The sequence below is a fragment of the Lonchura striata genome, chromosome 1A (assembly GCF_050655825.1).
Source record: "Lonchura striata isolate lonStrDom1 chromosome 1A, ASM5065582v1, whole genome shotgun sequence".
NCBI lineage: Eukaryota > Metazoa > Chordata > Aves > Passeriformes > Estrildidae > Lonchura > Lonchura striata.
The window spans coordinates 29085007-29107665 of record NC_140741.1 but is presented as its reverse complement, the minus strand read 5'-3'; the positions used below and the strand labels follow the sequence as shown (position 1 = coordinate 29107665).

The 22659-nt window shown below is 39.9% G+C and overlaps 1 protein-coding gene across 2 annotated transcripts in view; it reads right to left on the bottom strand.

The window, feature by feature from the left end:
* The window catches only part of GRAMD4 (GRAM domain containing 4), a 75525-nt gene that overhangs the window by 31048 nt on the left and 21818 nt on the right, over positions 1 to 22659 (bottom strand). For both annotated transcript variants that reach the window (XM_085570412.1, XM_021524821.4), the window contains exons 2-3: positions 20548 to 20758; positions 12226 to 12346 (exon numbers count right to left, since the gene is read on the bottom strand). In XM_085570412.1, the coding sequence (XP_085426538.1) occupies positions 12226 to 12346; positions 20548 to 20758 (332 nt within the window). The remainder of the gene's footprint in view (positions 1 to 12225; positions 12347 to 20547; positions 20759 to 22659) is intronic.

Here is a 22659-nt window from a genome sequence, read left to right as displayed (position 1 = left end):
GTCCTTGCTCATTATCTTATTTTACTCTAGAGCTAAAATGGGGTCACTATTACTGACAACTTTTCCTAGCGAGGCATATATGAGACATGGCAAAAATAAGATTAGGAATCTCTTTTTTTTTTTCTAAACCAAAATTTACTCTACATTTTTTCCCTATGGGATGGTTTTTAAGCTCAATCACAACAATCAATAGTAGAATAGGATGTGTATTTCAAGTTTACAACAAACCAGAACAGAAACTACTTTCTATTCCCACTACCATCACAAACACAGCAGGTTCGGGCTTTTTACATTGTTTTACAAGACTGGAATATTGTTATACCCTCCAGAGGGTTGTTACACAATCTCTTTTGTTTCTTCTCACATATTGCCATCTAAATCTTTAATAATCAGAGAATTTTGGTATCTGAGCCTCACTGACTCCAACCACTATGCTTCTTGAGAAGGTCTGAAGCCGCAGTGCAAATGCCCAGAGGAGCTGGCACACTCTCCGTGCCCTGCAGGAAGCCCTGTGCAATGTGCCCCACCACTTCAGCTGCCCATTGTCTGTACTCCTGCAGCAGGGTAAGAACTTCAAACACAGAATTAGGAGAGATGGGAAGAATATACAGGAATCAAGGGGACAACACTATGGCTCCCACTGTTAGGCTACACACTGAACTCCACTAAAAAGAAAGGAGTGCTGTTCCCCATCTCCCCACTGAGGGATAGTTAGTGACCCTGGGAAGAAGAGCTGGAGCACAGAAACCACCATGTTATCCCCCAGCAGCTAAAACAGAATCCCCAAGGGTGGCATAGGGAAGTCTCACTGGTGCAGAAGGTATTGTCTCTCCTGTAAATAAATGGAAAGATATGGATATAAGGGCAGACTTCTACATGGAGCTGTTCCTAATTACGTATTCACAAGGAATTTTAAATCCAAAAAGAAAACTACATTTATAATTAGTTTACCCTACCTTCAAGGGCTTGCCTTGTTCCAGAACAAGAGCCTGCACACAGCTGAGGGGAAACATCTGTTGCACTTCAAATGCACTGAAGCTTGTGCAATATCATGAAGATATCACAGAAAGTTCCAAAAACTTGAGAGACATTATCTTCTCAAGACCATTAAAGGGAAAAAATTCGTCATTACACATTTTTTGTTTTATTAAAGAGGAAGTGACTATGCATTTTGTGTACATAAGAAAACCACACACATTATAAATTAACCTCAATGTCCTTGAAAGTCAGATTTTCCAGCTTTCTTAATTCCAGTTGTTCTGACTGCACTACATCTTGTACTACTAAAACCAAAACAAAACCTCCGGAAATTTTACCTTTTGTCCTCCAAATAGGACAAGCAGTGCCAAATATTCTTTATGGAAAGAGGCAGAGTTAAAGGGTGCACAGTGAAAGAGGCAGAACTATAAAACAAACTAAAAAAAAAAACAACATCCAATCCTTAAGACTGTCATAGCTTCACCTTTCAGAGCACTTCCTAGCTTTCCCATACATGACTGCAATTCAAATCCACCTCATCAAGTCCTTAAAGCAGTATTTGTTGCTACTTTGGCAGCAGTGTGGTCTGGCACTGTAAAACCTTCGTGTTCCGTTAGTTAAATACTCCTAAGTCTGCTAAGCAACAGAAGCCACAAAGAGGGGAAGAGGGGGGAAGTTCATCCTTGCTCTCTCCCCTGAAATAATCTACCACTTGGCCAAGCTGAACTATACTTTTAAAGCAAATTTCTCTGTCCCTGAAGAGCCTTCCTGCAGAATGACTGAAGCTGGCAACAAAGAGCAGAGGTCACAGACCCCTGAGAAAAATCCGTAAGAACATTTCACCATCGTATTTATCTACTGAGTTTTACAGATGAATACCCTCCATGATGCTGAGAATGGAGGGCTCCTTGGATTTCATCTTCAGTCAGGCAAAATTCAAACATCCTCCCCACTCTGCACACACACAAAAGGATAGAACATAAAGTGTCAAGCTTCCAGATTAATCAGTTTCCATAATTTCCTTCCCAGCCATATCCATCATAGCTCATTATCTCTTCCAGGGCAAGAAATATTAAAATATTGCTGGAGGCTCAGTGCATGTCTTAGCTGGACATTCAGGTGAAGTAAGCAGCCATAAAGGTGACCTGGTTAAAGGAGGGAAATTACTAAAAGAAGAAAGTGTCTGATGAAATACTGACAGAGAAAAATGCTGGTATGCCTGGAAACTAGACCTGGGAACCAGAAGCACTGTTGAGAAGTGCAGCTGGCCTCTCTAAAATGCAGTCAGGTACCTAGAAACCTGAGACACCCTGATATATCGTTGATAAGCACAAAAACATGGAACCACAACAGCTATTTATCATTTGAAAAGGTGAAAAATAGTCCGAAAACAGGGAAAATATCCTGAGGAAATAAAACTTGGTAATTGCCATTGGGTGTTTTATCTGCAGGAAAAAGAAAACAGTCTAGAAAAATAATAATTGGTCTGAGAGAACAGAAAACAACATCTGTTGGCTATTCTGGGTGAAATATAGAAATTAACAGCATCTATTGGCTGCCTAAGTGGTAATGTCCTATACTTCCTTATTTCTGCCTGATATGACTTAATTTTTATGCAAAACAAAACTTCTCTCTCCAAGAACTTTGCATGCTGCACATACTTTTCCGTTCCTAAAAAGGATGAACCCTTCACACAAACTTTCTAAGAGATCTTGGAACCTCATCCAGGACACTTTCCTCCCACATCTGGGATGGTTTGGCCCATTCTGACATCTGTCCAATAAGCTGTATACTGGCATTAATGTAAACATTTGTATATGTGCATATAAATAATCCATGTGGTTTTACTGGAAAGTTTAGTGAACAGTTTGTAGTAGCCTGTAGCAGTATACACCTGCTTGGTTGCTGCCATACTACTGATTGCTCCCAGGAATTTGTGACAATTCAATATGTATTTTTATATAGATATATTTGAGTTATAAATCATAGGTACAGTTGCTGGCCACGATTTTTGTCACAATCTGTAATAAAGTAGAGAACTTAAGAGTAAAAAACCTCCATGTCCTTGAGTCTTAGAGAAGCCTGTGAACTCAGTCACACACTGGGTAACCCTTCAGGTTGTGACAGCAAGTGTGACTCCAAAAGAATGCTTTAGAAGCTCTCTAGCAAAGCAAAAACTTGTGTAGAAAAGCAGGACAATATCTGGATGCTATTGCTCTTTTAAAATGAGCTATAACAGTCTGTAAGACAAGGCAATAGTGGTGTTTCAATGACAGTAATCATTACATTTCTTATTGCACTGTAAACCCTAGGAGAATTGATCCCATAGTAAAGACCATCATCAGTGATGTATCTCACAGGTTACCAAAACAACTTACCCATTTCAGTTTTTCTACAGCACTTCATCCTCTATGAAGTGTAATGGAACTTTGCACCTGAACTCTAAGGACTTGATAACTGAAACTGAAAGACTTAGCATTTCAAAAAGCTTGGCTGATACCACATAACTGCTGAAAGACAGCAGCACTCAGTGTTTTGTTGCATCATCTAACAGCATCAGCCACTACAGCAAATTTAAAAATTCAGTTTGCTCCTCAGAACACTCACCTGTAAGAAATGTTCCGCTAAAAAGCACTTAAACACCCAAGTATTTAGTATTTAGTTCTGGTGAGACTGAACAGAATATGAGTAGTGTTTAGAAAAGAAGGATGATACAGCAGGCTAGAAAGGCATGGCAGAATGCTGGATTTCTAATTCCAAACTGCTTGTGCAGTAAAGCGGATGTTTCCCTTAATCCTAGGATTGGAGGTAGATTAGGGAGCCTCCTCATAGCTGTTTTATATAATACCATTTATTCCTAGACCTACAGGTATGTTGCAAAATCCCCCTCTGGGACAAAGTGACCAAATATTTATTTCAGAGCAGAGCTAGAGACAGACAGTCACTGTTTCTAGCTACCTGAATTCAGTTTAGTGTTAAATCTAAGGAATTTAATCTGAGTTACAAACTAGAAATGGCAAAAAGCATGTGCGCAACCCCATCATATTTACATGGGGAAACACCAGTACTTAACAGGACAAAAATAACCCTTCTACATCTATGCTAATCATGGTAAATCTCCTTACAACCCTTTGAACATCACTGGAGTTCAAGTATATTATTTAATTGTTACTAAGCACATTAAATCCCACCCACACACTTTCATTCTGGATCTCACCAGTTGTGCTGATGGAGCTAGACACTGGGAGTGGTCTCCAGGGCAGGCAGCTTCCACCTTTACCAGACTCCCAAATCCTACAGAAAGCCAATGTGTTAACTTTGTCCCAATTAAACTCACTATATGAAACTACTAACAAAATGTCAGGAGTCTAAAAACATCAGATATTTGTATCATCATGGACACTGAAGAGCTTTTAGTCTTCACTGTTAAAACCAGCAGCAAATGGTAGTACTGTGAAAGACATGGAACAGCTCCATAACCTATGATAAAGCAAAGGCAAAGAATATTGTCTGACCAACAAGCAGTGATGGAGGAAGAACCTCCAATGGAATTCTGTTTTTTTCCTGCTTACAATTACTCTTCAATTTACATACTGCTCTGAAGACATGTTCACAGTTCCTAGCTATAACTAGATACACCTTATTAATTAAGTGCATTATTCGTTACCTGTTCTTCTAATCCACAATTCTCCTTCTCCAGGGCATATGTTTTTTTTCCCTCAGTGACTTGAGAACCATGGGGATTGCCAAAGAACTTATCATAAATATACCCAAAAGATTTCAGATAAAACATTACCTTTTGATCCCAGACATTGTGAGATATTCTACTTCTTTACATGCCAGATGCTTGGCAAAGTGCTTATTTAAGAGCCATCACTCCAGCATCTCCACTTTATCAACTGTCCTTTCTTCTTGTAGGTCATGTCGTCTTTCATGCTTGGATTTCTACACTTCACATGGGAATCCCAAAGCTCACTGCTTAGGAGGATTACTCTAAGGATTTTATAACAGAAGACCCTGAAAATGTCCTTTGTAAAAATCGATACTAGTATTCTTGTTCTCCATAGCTCTTCCAGCACTGAACAACAACTGGTCTGGAAGAACTCCTCTTTTTTGCTCTTTGCTTTTTTGCATTTGTGAACATCTTGGTTTGTCAATTTAATGGCTTTCCCTTGTGGTCAGGCCTCTTGTTTGTTTACATTAATTTTTTCATGCAGAAAAAAAAAAAATTCTAATAGGAATACTGGTGTCATAAAAAGCCAAAAGGCAAACAGAATCATTAAAGATTAAATATCTTTACTGAGTGCATACCCTTTCCTCCTCTCTGCCCTGTTTTATATAGGCACTTTGGTAGAGTGGAGAAGTGAAATGAATAAATATAAACCACACATATTCAATATCACCTTTCTCCAGCTAAGTCTGCACACACCAAAACAAAGAAGTGACCTGTCATTTTCAAAACTAGTCATGCCAATTTCCCTTTAAAAACTTTAACACAAGTTTGGCAGTTAAACAAACACTTTTTGCTTTGTCTTGTTTCCTTAATTCATCTGTGCTTCCCTTTGCTCTTCCAAAGACAGAGGTCCTGCCCCAGTACTTACACTAAGGAGAGCTTTAGAGGACCAGTTTTTGAGCCTCATTGCATATGCCTACAGGACAGGGAGCAGCGTGCTGACAGGGCTCCGGCTCTGCTGATGAGAAATAAGCCAACTCTGATCCAGAAACAGTAAAGGGAAGGCAGAGTCTGAACCATCATCCTCCCTCAATCAGTTAACTGGTGCTATTCTCCTTGCCTGAACAGCAAGAGTTTCATATAAAGTGTTTTCTTATGTGATGAGGAAGACTGATTTACAAAACACATTATATCTGACAATGTCTTCTTCCTCTGTGCAAACTGTTCCAGCCTCCTCTCTCACCATTCCTGTTATGTCTTACTTCGAGTGGTTGAGGTTAGAAAGAATTAAGATGCCATTGCTAAGGTTTGTACAAAATCATTATACTAACTACCAGTTAGTAACTTTACATTTACATTTAGTGCTTTCAGTGGAGCTTTATCATGTTGTAATAGACACAGACCTGGATCATTTCCCCTTCATTAGGAAAAGACTTTAAATTACACTTCCTGAAAATATAGCTTACTGAGACAGACCCCCTTCTCAAAATATCAAGTGGAAAGTTTTGAATTCCTAGATACACTTAAAAGGACTGCTTAAAAGTAATGAAAAATACTGCTCTTCTATGAATTTTCAAAAATTTCAGAGAATAAAAATGCCAGAAGTGTTGCAAAACCCACCTAATATAAATAAAGCTGCAAAAATGTCATTATTGCAGGAATGGTTTTCACTCTGTGGTTTTGGCAGAAGTGAAACAGTCTATAAATGTTGAAATAATGTCTGGCTTAGGAATAGCAGCAAGCTCTTCCAAGGCTTTTGTGTTACTAAGCTGAGCAGGGAAAAATGCAAGTTCCACACAGGGCTCCCAAAATCTCTGTCCCAGTTATACAAAAGGGAGAGGCACAACAATGCTGACCTTGCCCTGCCTGGGTTTTCACACCATCTCTGCAATTAAACCAAGCTAGGCACACAAAAAATAAAAGGCAGAAACAGGCACAGCCCACATACATAACACAGTATGTAAGTGGTATCTGTTCAAGGCTCCAGAGCAGCTCAAATAATACATCCCTCTGAGCACTGTGCTGCATTTTTTGTGGTCCATCAGTCTCATGAAAAGACAATGTGACAACACAAGCTCCTGCAGCATTTGGGCATCTGCACGTACAGCACCATCACCAACATCATCAAGTACATGCTCTGTACAAGGACAAGGGCAGATTGCACAAACCAGGCTCAGACCAAGGCTCAGCCCAGGACTCCAGCCTACTGCAGTACTGGGATGGAGTCACATCCTTCCCCTCTCCCCTGGTCTCAGGAACCTCATGCTCTTGGAAGCCAAGTTGAGAGCAAGCAAAAGCTCAATCTGTCTCTTCCACCAGTCAGAGCAGAGTCCCTGAAGATGAGAAATGGAGATCTGAATGCTTATTAGTCTGTATTGAGGCCTCTTGGCCCCCAAATAAATGATCTACACTGCTCATGACTGCCCCTTCCAATAGCATTTCCAGGAAAATAAAGTCAGAGTTTTGAAGGATTTTTTTTTTTTTTTTTTTTTTTTTTTTGCCCAGGAAGGCTAGAAATGAACTCAATATACATGGTATATAAGTATCTTTAGGTATAACCAAAACCTTTCCTACACCTCTTAAGAAACTTTCTGCAGTTTTTGAGAAGTCTCCCAGTCAGAAGTCAGACCAAGAAGAACTTTAAAATTTGTTAGTAAGCAAATGAGAACAGTTCTAGTAAAGAGAAAGCACCATAGCAAAGCCTGGATCACATATTTTCACTGTGTCTTCTCTGAGTACCCAGGATAAGCAGTCAAGATTTCCCAAAACTCACCACAGGCAAACCAGTCCTCATCAGAGGAACTCTACAATCTCAAAAGAGACCTGCAAATCTCCCAGGGACATATTTTTAGTGCTAGGGAGTCCAAGATTTTAATCTGTAAGAAAGGAAGTTTAGAGGAAGGAGCAAAGGAAGTGAGAAACCCAAGGCAAGCTCCAGTGCCACAGCACCCTCAGCACTCACCAGCATTGGCACACTTTATTTCAGAGCCCATTCTGCAGCATCAGGATCACCTGACCAAGTGTTGACCATGTGGCAAAGAATGGCTATTATGGCCCACAGCTGGTATTTGGGTCTCTCAGATAATCACAGCAACTGCTTATTCTCCTGCCAGGGTCTTCACCTGCTATGTAAATCAGCTCAAATCAGCTCTAGATTCTGCTTCAAGATTTCTGAACCTAAGGTTCAGATTACAGGCTGCTACATCAATAAGAAAACAGCAAAACCAATTCAGTGAATCTGTTCTGCTCTTCTCTAGCTCTGCTACTACAGCTTGTGTGACCCTCACATCAGGAGAAATTAAACCAAAGGTATTCTGACACAGTTGGTAATTGGACTCTGGCACAGCTTCACTGTCTACTTGTTGCATAAATGACTGGGACTGTTTGAGGAGCTTTTAGCATTTTTGCACAGAACTGGACTTTTCAGCGTAGGTGTTTTGCTGGTCAGCACACGCTTGGCCTCTGAGGTTTAACACTTTCTAACACGCCAGTTCTGCCTGAGAATCATGTATGGTTTTCTAGAGCTCTACTTCCATGAGGTCAGTATTCTTAGAGGTTGTTCTTAAAAAGAATCATCAGGTCATATATATCAGAAAGTGGGAGCCAGAGAAAATACTGTGGAGTTAGTCACATAAATGGTTCAAAAACGCATGAGGATGAGCAGTGTGCCAGAGCAGAAATTTCAATGTGAAAGCAGAATAATCCCAACTTCTTTTGTCATGTGGTATAAACATCATGACTGAGACCACTGATTTGGTAAGACCTTAAAGACTCCTGCCACAGACTGCTGTATGGTGTGGAATGCAAAAACCCTTGTGGGAGAGGTTTGTATTTCCTTATAGTACTCCTCATCCTCAGGTGAGGTTGCTTTGATTTACCAGTTCCTGGCTAACCCTCTTCTCTAAGAGTCACAGGGTTTATTCACTCTCAGCTGGTGCTACCAACTCCTCTTTCCTGAGTGCTGAATTCCACATTGCAAAAGGCTTGAACACCCTTGAATCAGAATTAGCTAACACTTCATGTAAACCACAGGATGCATGTGTGCTTACAAAGCACATTGTGGCACCAGGACAAGAGCACTGATAGCTCCAAAACTGCCCTCTATAAGCAGGCACAGGAAGTAACAAGAAGCAAGGCATTTACCTCAAACAAAAAAGGTGTAAAAGCAGAAAGATTGTTTTGTTGGTTGTTTTGTCTTTCAAATGCAACAGCAGCAAGTACAATTTTATTTTTTGTTAAGATACAACCAGGTTTTGAAATGGAAATATTAAAATCACTACTAATCATAGCATATTAATCTAACTGGGTAGCTGTCTTCCCAAACTGAGCCCTCAACTAGACCAAGGCAGTGCTCACTTGTATAAAAACTAGGTTATAATAATAGGAAGTCCTTTAAAAATATATTCTTCTGATTGCCCCAGATCCAGGAAAAAGCTTTTTCCAACCACATGCACTGGAAACTCCAGCAGACTAAGCCCTTTGCACTCTTCATTCAGCTCTTCAGTCACTCTTCATTTCATTCTGAAAGAACCCACACCAATACCACAAACCCAACAGGCACATTTTCAGCATTCCTATAATAAGGCTCAGAATGAGCCATTAGATCAAAAAGATTAAGACTATTCCCACACAGACAGGAAAAGCAACTTTAAGCCCCTTTAACTGGAAGAATCAGATGATCCCTCCCCCTTGCTAAAGACATTATCCAAGATCCCATTCTCTGCATGCCTCCCCCTCCTGTCAATCCCAGTTTAAATCCCTTGCATTTCCAGACATGTTTGATTTGCATTTACAGCTCTGCACATGCTAAGCAATTCCTCTCCATCTTCACATCTCTGGGTGTTTAGATTACCTCTTTTCTAAAGAAGACATTCATCTGGCATCTCAGATGAAGATATTTTCCCCTTAGAGAGACAACAACTTGCCTGCATATCTACTTGTTCTGGACTTCCCCTGCAGCTCATAAAGGCTACAGTTAGGTTTGGGATGTGTTTCACTGAAAGTACTACTCAGCCAAACTGCACCCATTGCTGATGCCTACCAATGGTTGAATGAAGTTTAGAGAAAAACTTTAGTCAGGCACCTCAAATTACAGACTTACAATGACTTGCAGTTGTGTAATGTATGTGTACATTACACATGATGTAGAGCTGAGAGGAAATCTCTCCTCCTTAAACCTCCTGGTCTGATGACACCAATAAAAATAAAAGTATAGAAGAGGCCAAAAAAAGTCAGAATCAAGCTGATGACAAGTAGAACTACAGCACACTAAAAACTAAATGCATGAAGCTTTAGATATTTCCCTCACTAACTAGCAATTGCTTTGATTTTTGCATGCCCAGCTGGAGGAAATGGAGTATGTGGACATGGCAAATGGTTTATGCAAAACTATAATCATAGCAAGGAGTCCTTAAGGGACTCCATAGTTAAAAATAGTATGGAAATACCGCAGAGCAACCAGCCTTCCTAAAAAACACCTACTGCAGCAATAGGATTTTAAAAAAATAATGACCAGGCTTCCTTCCAAGGGCAAACTGAAGTGAACAAACTGCACATTTCAAGACTGTTTTTCTGCACAGCATTAGTTCACTTTTGGGAAGAAAACAATAATGAAGCATTTCTAGTATCAAAAATCCCAAACTAACTCAAAAGAGAAGGAAAAAAGAAAGGCAAGAACTCAGGAGCCATATGCAAAAGCTGAACTCCTACTTCACTCCAGCTGACAAACATGGTGACCTATTTCATCCCAAAATTTTGAATGCAAAGTGGCCAAATAAGGGATAAACTATCTCACTTATTTCTCAACCACTTTATGATTCTTTCTCTCGTTTTTATGTACAGAGTTACAACCAATTTATCAGGATAATGCTGTAATTTCAGTTACAGCAAACATCAGGCTTTGGTGAAGAGGTGAGGGCCAGAGACACCCCCGGCTGACTCAAGGCACCCAGCTGAACCACCCTACTGGCCTGAACCCCCAAACATCTGCTCAAATTTACACAAAGGGGTAAACTTTATCCTGCTTATCAAATGAGGATAAAGTTGGAGCTCACTACGAAGCTCTGCACAAAGGAAAAATGATTCCCACAAGTAAAAAAAATGATTCCTACAAGTTACAGTTGATCAGAAGGTTTTCAAATTACAGCACGAACCTGAAGACTACCAATATTCACAAACCTGCGTACCCCACTTAGTTACTGTAAGAACATACTAAGAAGGAGCATGAATTCGCCAGCCATGGAAGTGCCTAGGAGCCCTACCATGTTTTTACATCAAAAAGCACATCTTATTTCAAATCGGAAATCAGTTCTGCTAAGTCCTAGTGTTTCTGTTGCACATTAGATTGCACTGAGAAATCACATGTGTCCAATGTAGCCTAAAACACAGCTGCATAACAGGAGCTTAAGCAATGCATCTTTGGGGATGGAAGGAGTACATGGTAACTCTGCACCTAATAGTTAAATAAAAATCAAGTCAATCACTGAAACTAACAAGGCAACTCAAACAGATCTTCCAGTTTATGCCTGACATTCCAACCATGATACCTCTTCCAGGTATCGGTGGAAGTTGACAGCAGCTTGTTATAAATTCCTGCCTAGTCTCCTTTATCAAGCCTCCCTCATATCTATATTGGGGGAAAAAATATCAAAGAAATATTGCCAGTAAAAAACCAGTCAGAGAAAAATTAATGACAAATCCTTGAGAACATGCTGAAGATAAAAACCTAAGTCTTGTCATTGGATTATAGCCTGAAATTGAAAAGAATCTATAGTCTTGTTATTTCTACTCCTTAGAAATTATCTGACAGGCTTTTAACAGATAAAAACAACCCTCACACTCTGAAGTTCAAAACCAAAATATTAAAATGGCCATTCTGGGAAGCAACTGAGCAAGAATTCCCATTGGTTTATTAATGAGAGCTCTACTTCTATTAAATTACTTTGTTTTCCGTTTTCTGTTTTTAAGTATCCTGTCTTAAAAATCAACAGTTCAGACCTGCTAAGATAAAATCTCCAAAATCTTGCAGCTGCCTCTAGCCATGAATAACAACTTTTTGTCATTATACACACATACATGTATGTATATAATGTACTCTTTAAATCTACAGACACTCTTCTCTGAACTTCTAAAACCACTTACCAACAATACGCATAATGTTAAGAGACATGTTTTAAGGTGCATTATTTGTTGAAACAGCTGCCACAAAAATGAACTGGTGTGCCCTTCATAAATCTCTTCTTAGCAATTACTACTACGAAGAAAAACACCTATTGCAGGGATGTTAAGGCTGACTTAGTTCGTTCTAAGACAACCCGCAGATGTCAACATCACCACTTCAACTACGCAGGTTTTGTCACATACTGAGTATGTTGCGAGGAATGCAATGAGGAAAAAAATACCCAAGTGACCCAGAAACCCTGGGAATGCTTTTAAGTTCTAATTAGGGAAGTATAAACCCATGTATTAGCTGCACATCAGCACACACCAGAATTCTGATGCCAACTCCTACAGCTAGAGAAACATTATTTCAGAAGTCCTAAAGTATTCCTCTCCACAGAGCATTTTGTACTTACGTAAAAAGTGTTTTTCCAGTAAGGCTATTTCCAGGTGACCTTTGATCTCATTCAGTCTGTCAGACTCTGTTCTGTTAAAATCCTGGACTCCTGAAGCCATGATGATGGTCCCTGGACCAGCCTATAAGAAAGCCAGAACATACTGAAAGTTCAGAAGGATTTTTTTTTTTTTTTTTTGGTGTGTGTGTTACTTAAATACATCAACTGATTTCTGGGGCAGTAAAGAAACAAGCATGTAAGAAACATGCAAGTATCATCAACTCTACACACCTCTTTCAGCACAAGATTACCAAAATAAGTGAATGAAAGCAAATCAAATGTGAGTTTACTGAAAACACTTTTGCAAACCTTGGGAAGCTACAGAAATCACGTGTTTCCCACCACCACCCTCGCCAGTTCTACTGTATCATCATTTAATCCCATCTGCTGACTCAAAAGCCATATTTATACTACCCTCTCCTCTCCCTATAGAATGAATGGTCAATGCTACACACTTTAAACATAAAATTGTGAGGCTGGCAAAAGTAATATTTTTCTAGATAATTACTGATCTACTGGGAAACACATATTGTGTATTTTAATATCCATCGATGGAATGTGTATTTTTCAAGAGCGCAGTCTCTCAGCAAGGAAGGGGGTCTCCACCCCCTCACAACCCAGTTACTGTAGAAGGATGTTGGCAGGTTCCTGGCAGGCTAGGAGAGCAGGAAATCAGAAGACTGTATGCCTCAACAAATTGACCAGCACCCCTTGAATAAACTCAGCAGAATACTGAAAATCCTGCTGAAAGCAGGAATTAAAAAGCAATTTGATTAGTTAGTGAGACCATTGACAACCACCACCTCCATGATGCAAACACAAAAAAATCCCAAGTCCATGGAGCAGAAGGCAGGTGATGCCTTCTTTCTCTGATAAAGTGGGCATTTTCAGACAGCAGGGAAGAGGGTGGGTGAGGGCATCTCCTGGGTAATGGTTGCTCAGTGCTTGTGTACAGTCCCCACCAGGTATGAAAAAATCTCTCAATAAGCTGCTCTAGCAGTTTATACTCAAAAACAAAGTGATAGATTACAGAAACCTACATCTCAAAAATGATCTCAAGACAAAAAGGAATTTATTTACCCATTCTGACTATTCCCCACTCCTTGTTTGAACCCTGAAAACTGTATTCCTTTCAAATATCAGTTTGCATACATTTAATCATGACCGCTTAAATTACATGCATAGATAAATTCAAGTAATCTACAGGAGACATTAAATTAAGACATTTTCTGTGTTTTAGGAAATATGTGCAGAAAGCTTACTGATAGCAAAGTACTTTCACAGCTGGGATTGATTTGCACTTTCAAGATAAAACAGTGTGGAAATAGCTATTAAACATCTGTTTTCTTGTTTGACCTGAACCCGAGTTTAAGAACAGATCCTGAGTTGAAGCCTCAGAATTTGTCTGTACAGGCATATTAGCGATCTGTAGGCAGTTACTGCCCAGCATTTACCTAGCACCACCTCCCCACCTGGGCTTGCTCTGTACAGTGCCAAGCAGAGATGCTATTTCCAGTCCCCTGAGCAGCACCCACCCACACAGCACTCTGGCAGCGCTGCTGGCCTGGAGGAGGAGCAGAAGCTGCTGGCTCAGCAGCAGCCTTGGACTACGTCCCATTTTGGAGCTGGCACCAATCACACCTCAGCAGAGAGGGACAGAGCCCAGGGCAATCCTCACACGGGAGCTGCAGCAGAGCATCCTCCTCGCCATGCCCCACACATCCCATCACTCCTGCCTTCAGCCAGGGAGGTGCAGTGGGAGATGCCATTTGCAACTGCTCCAGCAACCGCAGAAGATTATCAGAGACGCTTTCCAGATGAGCACAGGATGCAAATTAACCTCTGTGTTGATCTCTTATCTACAGAGCTGGGTTGTATTTATTTACACTGAAAGATTTAGTGCTATCACTTGCCAGACATTTGGAGAGCCCCAAGGAGGATGGTGTGGCCGAAGCTGAAAAGCAGCACCCTTACAACACACTCCATGGGCAAGCACAAGGGAAGTGTTACTGAAATACAGACTGCTGCCCAGGTGTTAATGCATGGCTTTCTGTATTGTATACCCACATCTAGCACATGGGGACAATCTCTGCTCCCAGCATGCAGGATTTCACAGGGAGCTGTCTGAACAGTGCCACTGCTTAAATATTTTATTGATAAATAAATAAATTCATATACAGGACATAGAGCAAGGTGCTGTACTCAAAAGGAATGTACCTGAACTCTGGGCATCAGCCCCGTGCTTAGACAGCAGCCTGTCCCCACCCCAGGTGAAGGAGGACAAGAAAAAGAAAGGGGCTAGCAAATACCTAAGCGTATTCAAATTTTCATCTTTATTGAAGGTACTCAAGATATTTTACCCAAAGACGTGCTACATTTCAGAAATATGCCTAGAGAACCAGCTCTGCTTTTGCTTTTTCAGTGATGTTAAGTAAATATTTAAAGTCCAGGATACCTTAACTATGCCTCTAAGAAAGAAGGAAAGAGCAAGAGGCGCAGAGCACTGGGGAGTTAACTTGACTCATTCTTAGAGTTTCTAAATGTTTATCTGCTAAAGCATTGGATCCAAGCAGCCTGACATCCACAGATGGGTTAAAAATCAGAAGGTGCACATCTTTAAACTAGCTACAAAAGGTTAAAATTACCTTCTAACTTAGAGAGGAGAAAAAAAGAGAAAGAAAATCCAGTGAGTTAAAACATAAGACTGCTCACCAGAATACTGTGAGCAAGATAATGTAATTAACATGTAATAGCAAAATCATTTATTAAGATACACAGTGACATAAGTTTGCATCCAATTTCCAAAATTAGTATCACAACAACATTTTATGATTACCATTTAGAAACTCTGAAAAACTGACGACGCCCAGGACAGTGATATGGGAAACATTTAAGCAGATGTCTCTGTCACTGAAGCGTTTTCCCCACACCAACACACCTCAGAAAACAAGAAATAAGGTCTCTACACTTGCTGAAGTCAACTGCCTGCCTCTGAATTTAAAAAAGTCCCTCTGTCTGAAGCTAGCATACATGGCTCAATTCACATATTAACAAAATCCTTGTATCAATCCCAGTTTTATCTGGGTAAAGGTTTCTCCTCTCTGCTGCTCTGTAGGACAGCACTGGGACTCAGGCTGGATTAACTACACTGCATTGTACAGATGTCCTTTCTAGTATCTGACTCACAGTAAAAGCCTTGAAGGCTTCCACGAATTTCTGCTCTTTCTTCTGCTTCACTAGCTTTCACAGTACTTGACACAGGAGCCCTCTTAAAATGTTGGCAATCATTATTACTTAGCCAAGACCACGAGCAAGAAGGCCTGGCAGTGCCTAGGAAGACAGAGAAATGCCTGAGGTGAACATAGAGACAGAGGGGTTAAAGGAACATTTCTGATGACATCAGACTGCCTGTAACCTATTAGCAGAGCTCAGGGCTGCTCAGGGTTAGATCTAGCTCCAGATCTAAAACCCACATCTCCCCACAAAAGTGTTTTTTAAGCCATCTGCAGTTCAGGCTTTTCATAACAGCACTTCCCAGCCCAAGACTTCTCTGCCCTCCCTCTCCAAAACCCCTTCATCCTGCAAGCCCTGGGATTTTGCTCTCTGTGCTGCCACTGCTGCTGCACAGCCACAGAAAGGGTCCAAGTCACTTCCCAGCTAAGTGCATGTGGATCTGTCCTCTCCTGCAGCGCAGCACATCTTCAGAATCCCATAGAAACACAACTGCCCAGCTCTATGCTTCTAACTTCCTTCCACAACAGCATAGGTATGTGGGTGATTTTTCTCTAAGAATATCTAACAAAATTGTGGTCTAATTTCCAAGTTTGTCATTAACTTGGAGAGGAGCAGTTCTCAAACACGAAGGATGGGGAGCAGTGAGGACACAACGTGCCAATGCCAGGGGCGAAATCATCCCTCAAGTCACTCCTCAGAGCCCAGAAAGTGGCTGGGACACAACACAGGGAAGAGATAGTTTAAAGTAGAAACTTTTAACTTTCATTCATTTGAGGAAAAAAGAGGAGGGGGGAAGTCTTCAGCAATACAACAAACTACACAGCTTGTCTCGTGAAGTTCTAGCCTCCTGAATCTTTCATCTGACACTTCATGTGCATTTTCTTACTTCAAATTATGAAAGGGCTCCCCATGAATGCTGCAATTACCTGCTGTAAGAAAAGGAAAAACTCAACAACATTGCTTAAGAATGAAAGCATCTGCATGAATAGTTAATCCTTAGTAGCTATTCATGGAAGCATACCCATACTGGCATGCTCCTAAACCACAGCTATATTCTATACATTTTTAAAAATCTAGTGCTAGCCAGGTTTAGAGACTTTTAACTTCTTAACTGTAATGTTTGCAGCATACTTTATATCTTCCAATCACTGAAAATGAGATGAGCAACAGAGCAGCATTTAAGGTTTTAATTGACATGTGTCAGGAAAAACCAAGCTGTACTGCAAGAGCAATTAAAGTAATGTTTTCTGTACCACAATAACTCAGATTTAATCCTAGCACACTGGCAGGGAACTTGCATAAGTAGATTAGACTGCTTTCAGTACAATATGCCAGATACAAGAGAGCTTTACTAGTAATTCTCACTGCCAGGTTAGTGCCAGCCTCTACAGGTTTAAACACAGTTTGCTCTTTCTCTACTCTGTGAAGGGGATGTGATCTCTCTGCAACATGTTCATTCTTATACCTGCATGTAGAACTGGATCTTGTCTCCCCTTCTGTACAAACAGGAAGGGTAGCACTGAATAAAGGGGAGTTTAATTACTGAGCAAGCAATGTTACCTCAATTTCTAATGTCACAACAAATCACATGCTAATTTGGAATGGACCAGGTTCCTCCCTCTACCTATTTTGCAATTGTGGTGATTTTACTAAACAATGCAGGAAGAGCAGTGCTGCATGGAGTGTCTAATACCCTTGCCTTAATAAAAAAACAAACAACCAGCTATGGTAAAGAGGGAATGAAGGAAGAAATCTAGGAAGCCATTCAGGAATTGAAAGAGATGTTTAGCAGAGAGTTAAAGTAGTTAACCAATACTGATGTCTTGGCAATGATCTGATCACAGCATCCAAACACCCACAGGGACCTAAGAAAGTATCTCCTATTCAAGGCATATCTGGTAGCTGGGGCACTTAAATGAGAGGGGGAAACCAACACAAGCAAGCAGCCAGCCTGTAAGCTGAATCCAAACTAGTTAAAATAAAGACACCTTTTGAACAAAAACTCTTAGAAACCAATGAGAATTCAATGGAAAATATAAATCCTTCCTCTTCCAGAGTCCTCAAACCAGGAGCTAGCTGTGTGCCTTACTCAAATATAGGTTAAGATGTTTATTATTGAATTACATAGGTAATGCTCAGTTTAAAGATAAAGAATAGGAAATGACCTCATCTGGCCATCCTTTCTGTATTTTCACAGGGTATGAATTTTACATGTGCAACGTCAGTAAGGCATGTGAAGTGGGACTAAGTGCCACTGTGCAATCTGTGGCCTGAGACTGAACATTCACTTCATTTGCTGGAAGTGCAACAGAGGATGATGCTCTTCCTGGCAGATGGTCAGGGCTCTGCAACCACCAGCTTTTATGACAAGGCTTTTTACTCTGCAGCCTCCATTTGCATCAAGCTTTTGCACCCGTTTGTCAAGTTCAGCTACATGCTAAAGAAGAGGTGCATTTTTAAGAGCACTGTAAATCCATGAAGCACAGAAGGATCCTTCATTCATATGACTGCACTGTGCTGCTCTAATAGACAGAGATCTTTCCTTAATGCTTCCATAATGATTAACACACCAGACAGGGGCAGGGGGAGGGAAGTAGAGAAGGGCAGAGATGAAGTCTTTGTCTAGGGAAGGGCTGCCAGTGAAGATGCAGATAAGGGGACTAGGACCCTAATTTTACATACCTATGTTCAGTTCCAAGCCACCAACCTTTCTCTTTCAAGACCATGAGTTCTGCACCCAGATTTCAATAGAAACAATGAAGGAGCAGAAGTGGAAGCACAGTACAGCTCATATCTATCTGAAAAGACATGTAGCCTAACTTCCATTTACACAGAAGACTTGCATTGGTTTTTGTGTGCTTTCAGCAGTTTCCCAAAGGTATTAAACAGGAAGAAACCAATAAGACTTGGTCTTCCCATGATCAGTTGTAATATAATACTAAGTTGCCTGCAGAGCCTATAAAAGAAAAACACCCTGTACAAGCAATTTAAGTTATGAGTTTTAGATACTGAATTAAAACCAATTCAGGCACAACTCAACTATATAATCTCAATAAGAAACAAACAATTCAGAATTGCACTGTTCACACAACCTCAGACACCACTACTTTAATACTGATTTAAATATATAAGCATTACTTTCTTTACTCTTGGCACTTTTGCAACACAGGGGATTATTTCTTCTCCCTTCATTTTACAGATGGGCAGCATTGCTGAGTGCACAGATGCCTGTGAGGGCCAACTGCTAATCTCTCAAAATTCCCGTCTAAAATTTATCCCTTATATGTCAGACCTTTTTCCTCATACCAATTTGCTTATTTTGCTCATATCTGTAACACAGCTACTGCTCTTAGGCTGTTCCAGCATCACACTGGGTTTGGAACTCCCAAACATCAGGAGTGGGGCAAAACAAGTTTGATGCCATTTTTGCTTTCCTCTCTTTCTTTCTTCCTAATTTTAAAGAACTGCCCTCAACTGTATCCCAAGGACTTAGACCACAACAGCCTACTGCAGTATGTAATCAGCCAGAAAGCAAAGTGTTTCTCCAAGTTCCTTTCTCAGCACACAGAGCTCAACATTTTGAGGAAACAGAGACTATCACTGCAGATGTGCAGCTGTTAAGGCTTTATAACTATTCAAAACTACAAGGTTACCTTGCTGTGCCCTTGGCTACCCTCCATACAACTCAGGAGTTACTATTATCCTGAAGAAATACATAAAATAGTACCTGGAGTTTAAGGCAGATCTTTCTGTAGCCTCTAGCTCTGCCATCCAGATACTTCTGATTAAATACAAAAGGCATATATGCCAACATGAAACATAAAGCCTTAAGTTTAATGAAAATAAGCCAGTATTTACCTATCAAAAAACTCACAAAATACCACATTGGAAGGTCAGCATCAGAGATTAGTCCCAGTATGCACAATACACATCTTAACAAATGACAAATGTCTTCAGTAGAGTAAGAGCAAAGGAATACCATTTAACAGACTTCCTTGTCTGAGAAGCTTGAGGATTTACATATAACAGACTGACGTTTTGTGACCAAAACATGCTCTGTCATTACCACCTGTTTGTTCCATGATCATAGGAAAAACATTCTGGCAAGAAAGCTCTCTCTAAGCAGGACTGTATGTAGTACTATGAAAGCTCACTTACATTTGGAAAAGCTACTAGCTACAGAACTAGATACAAATTGCCAACCTCAAAGGAGATGCATAAGCATATATAGTTTAAAATCTTTTTGTTTACAGCTTCCTGTGAGCAAGCCCCACACTTCTAGAAATGAGCCTTCAGAAAACAGTCTGATTACATTTGAGGGATAAAAACTGCACAGGAAGTTTTCATAGGGTGATATAAATTCTGAAATCCAAGTCACTTCCACAATACAATTATATAGACAAGTCTAAACTAATACTGTAGCACTCCAAGCTCATGGATCCACAGCACTTTTTTAACACTTCAAGAATGATTTTATTTTACTTTTTAAACTAACATTTAACTTTTCCTGAAGCAGTGTCTGGTGCTTCTGCTTACAAGCACCAAAATGTTTTAGCACCTCCTTCACAGGTTTAAACCATCTCTAATTGCATGGAAGCACTACTGGTTATAACACTGTAGTGGAGAAGGAGCTGGTATGACCCTCTAACACTAATGAAGCAACCAGAACTCTTATACCTAAAGTCCTGGACAGTCTCATTTGAGCAGATCTGAGTTCCTCGGACTGAAAAATTGCTTTTCCACTTTCACATGTTCATTAGTAATTCAACAAAACAAATAAATACCAGACAGCATTCAAAAGCACATCCAAAGTTAACAAACCTGTCAACTCACAATATCTAGCATTAGAAGTAGGGACAGGGAACTCTAATATTGAGAAATTAATTGATCTTTCCACAAAATGAGGCCTATTACTGGAAAGTTACTTCCTAGCGCACAATCTTCAAGTGTTACAACCATAATATAAGTATAAAAAATTAGTAATTTCTGTTATTTTTCTGCCTGAAAACTAAGTAACATAATGTAACAATACCTAAATTGAGTACTTACAGGGTCTCTCAACTCTTCATTGTCTCGAAGTGATGTTCGAGGTATCTTCACTGGGATTTCATCTCCACATTCAGTGTCTGAAGCATTTGGAGACTCTGCTAAATCAAGGAACTCATCTCTCTTGTGACCTCTGAACCTTATTTTGTCCAACTTCTTTAGCATGTTCAGCACTGCACTTTTCTGCTTTACCTTAACATGACGGTTGGAGTCTCTGCAAGATCAAGAAATCAAGAGTATTTTAGAAAGCTTGCAATAAATCTAAATACACACATTCTTATCACTAACTGCTCCCAACCATTTTTCAAGTGCATTCCTGCTGCTGGAGGAAAAATGTGCTTAGCTTCTTAACAGTGTAACAAATGTATGGTTCAGTTTGCAGTAGTTGATCATTTACCTTCTTCCCAGACTATCATGGCCTCTCTCTCCTGGCAGTTTTTAAAGCAAGCCAGAAAAAGCAGAAATTAACAACCTGCACTCCAAAAAAAGATTAGGAAGTCAGTTCCTAGCAGATTATTTGAAACAAAAAAAAGTTTAGCTGATAAATAAATATTCTTCAATTCATCGTTCTCCTAATCAAAGCCAGGAAAATCCACCAAGATTCACAACCAACTTTCTAATTCCCAGACAAACTAAAGCAAAATAATAAGGATGCTATCATATCTCTCTACAACCTCAGGCTACCAAAAGAGAAAGTACCAACAGCTTACTGAGAAAAGCCACAGACAGATCCATGCAGAAGATTTCATGAAAAATTGGACAGCTGACACAGACCATAAATTGTATTCAAACATAATGGCAAAATCCTTAAAATTTCCACAACATGATAATCTTGTATACCCCTAAAATTATACTAGGAAAAGCATTTTGCTTTTTAAAACACAACAGAAGAAAGCTTAATTTAAGTGTGTAAACTCATTGTAATGGCAAGACACTGCATGGCCTAATTTCTGATTTAATCCAGACTTGCCAAACTGGTCCCATTCAAGGAATCACACTCTGTACCAAAGGTGCCAAGCTTCATCTTAAAAAAAAAAAAAAAAAAAAAAGCCAAACCCAACAGTTAGTTCATTGATCCTGTCGCTCCAACAAGCTCCTGCTCTGTCAGTTTATAACGAAATAGCCACATTTATCTCAGGACACAGAGATTCATCTGAAGGTTGATGCCATGCCCTAGCAAATGGATTTTTAAGAATCTATTTTGAGGCACTTGTTCCTGGTACTATCCTTTTGTCCTCTACGGTCAGCACTACCATTCTCTTCATTAGAAGTCATGCTTAGCCTCATGGCACATCATCCCAGACACTGGTGTGAGATGAAAGTACAAAGGTAAAATCAGACACATGTCAATTCAGGAGTGAAAATAAAGAGCAAAATAGAAAAACCTTTTGCTACCACAGCCTTTGCACCTAAGGCAATTCTCACCTCCTAGGACAAACCTCTTTCCAACAGAGCTCTTCAACTTTCCCTATGTATTCTCCATTTACCCTAACACTTTGGCATTGACTATTCACACCGAGTTCAAACCAGATTATTCCCTTCAAATATGTCTTATTTTGCACCTCTGACAAGGTTTATCAGCACCTTTCAATTAATCACAGAAGTTTTAAACTAATATAAACCCCTTAACAGTACAGCTGGCAAAAAAAAAACCCACAAAATTTTTCCTTTATCGGAGATGCTTAAAGTTTTAACCCTGCATTTAATCTATCACTTATAGAGAAACACTTGTAGTAACTCACACCAAGGTTATTTTCTAAGAACAGCTTTTCTTTGAAGTTCTTCTACTTATCAGAGCTATTTTAAAATAGAAACACTTCTTGCTCATTCATTGACTATTCGATGAAGAAACTTGTCATCTATCACATCCAGAAATATCTCTAGGGCCTACTATTAATAGCAACTAGAGAACAAATGGTATGAGGGAAGTTTAAACCTCTGATAAGCACCAGCACTATTGTATTGTTCTCTCTGCCATCACAATGATCTCCATCTATGTTCAACCAGATTTACATACCATGTACAAGACCTACAGGAAAGCAGCTGTAATCCAAATCCTGTCTGTTCATCATCCACGCTGTCACTGTGAGTGATAGCAGTGCATGGAAATAATAA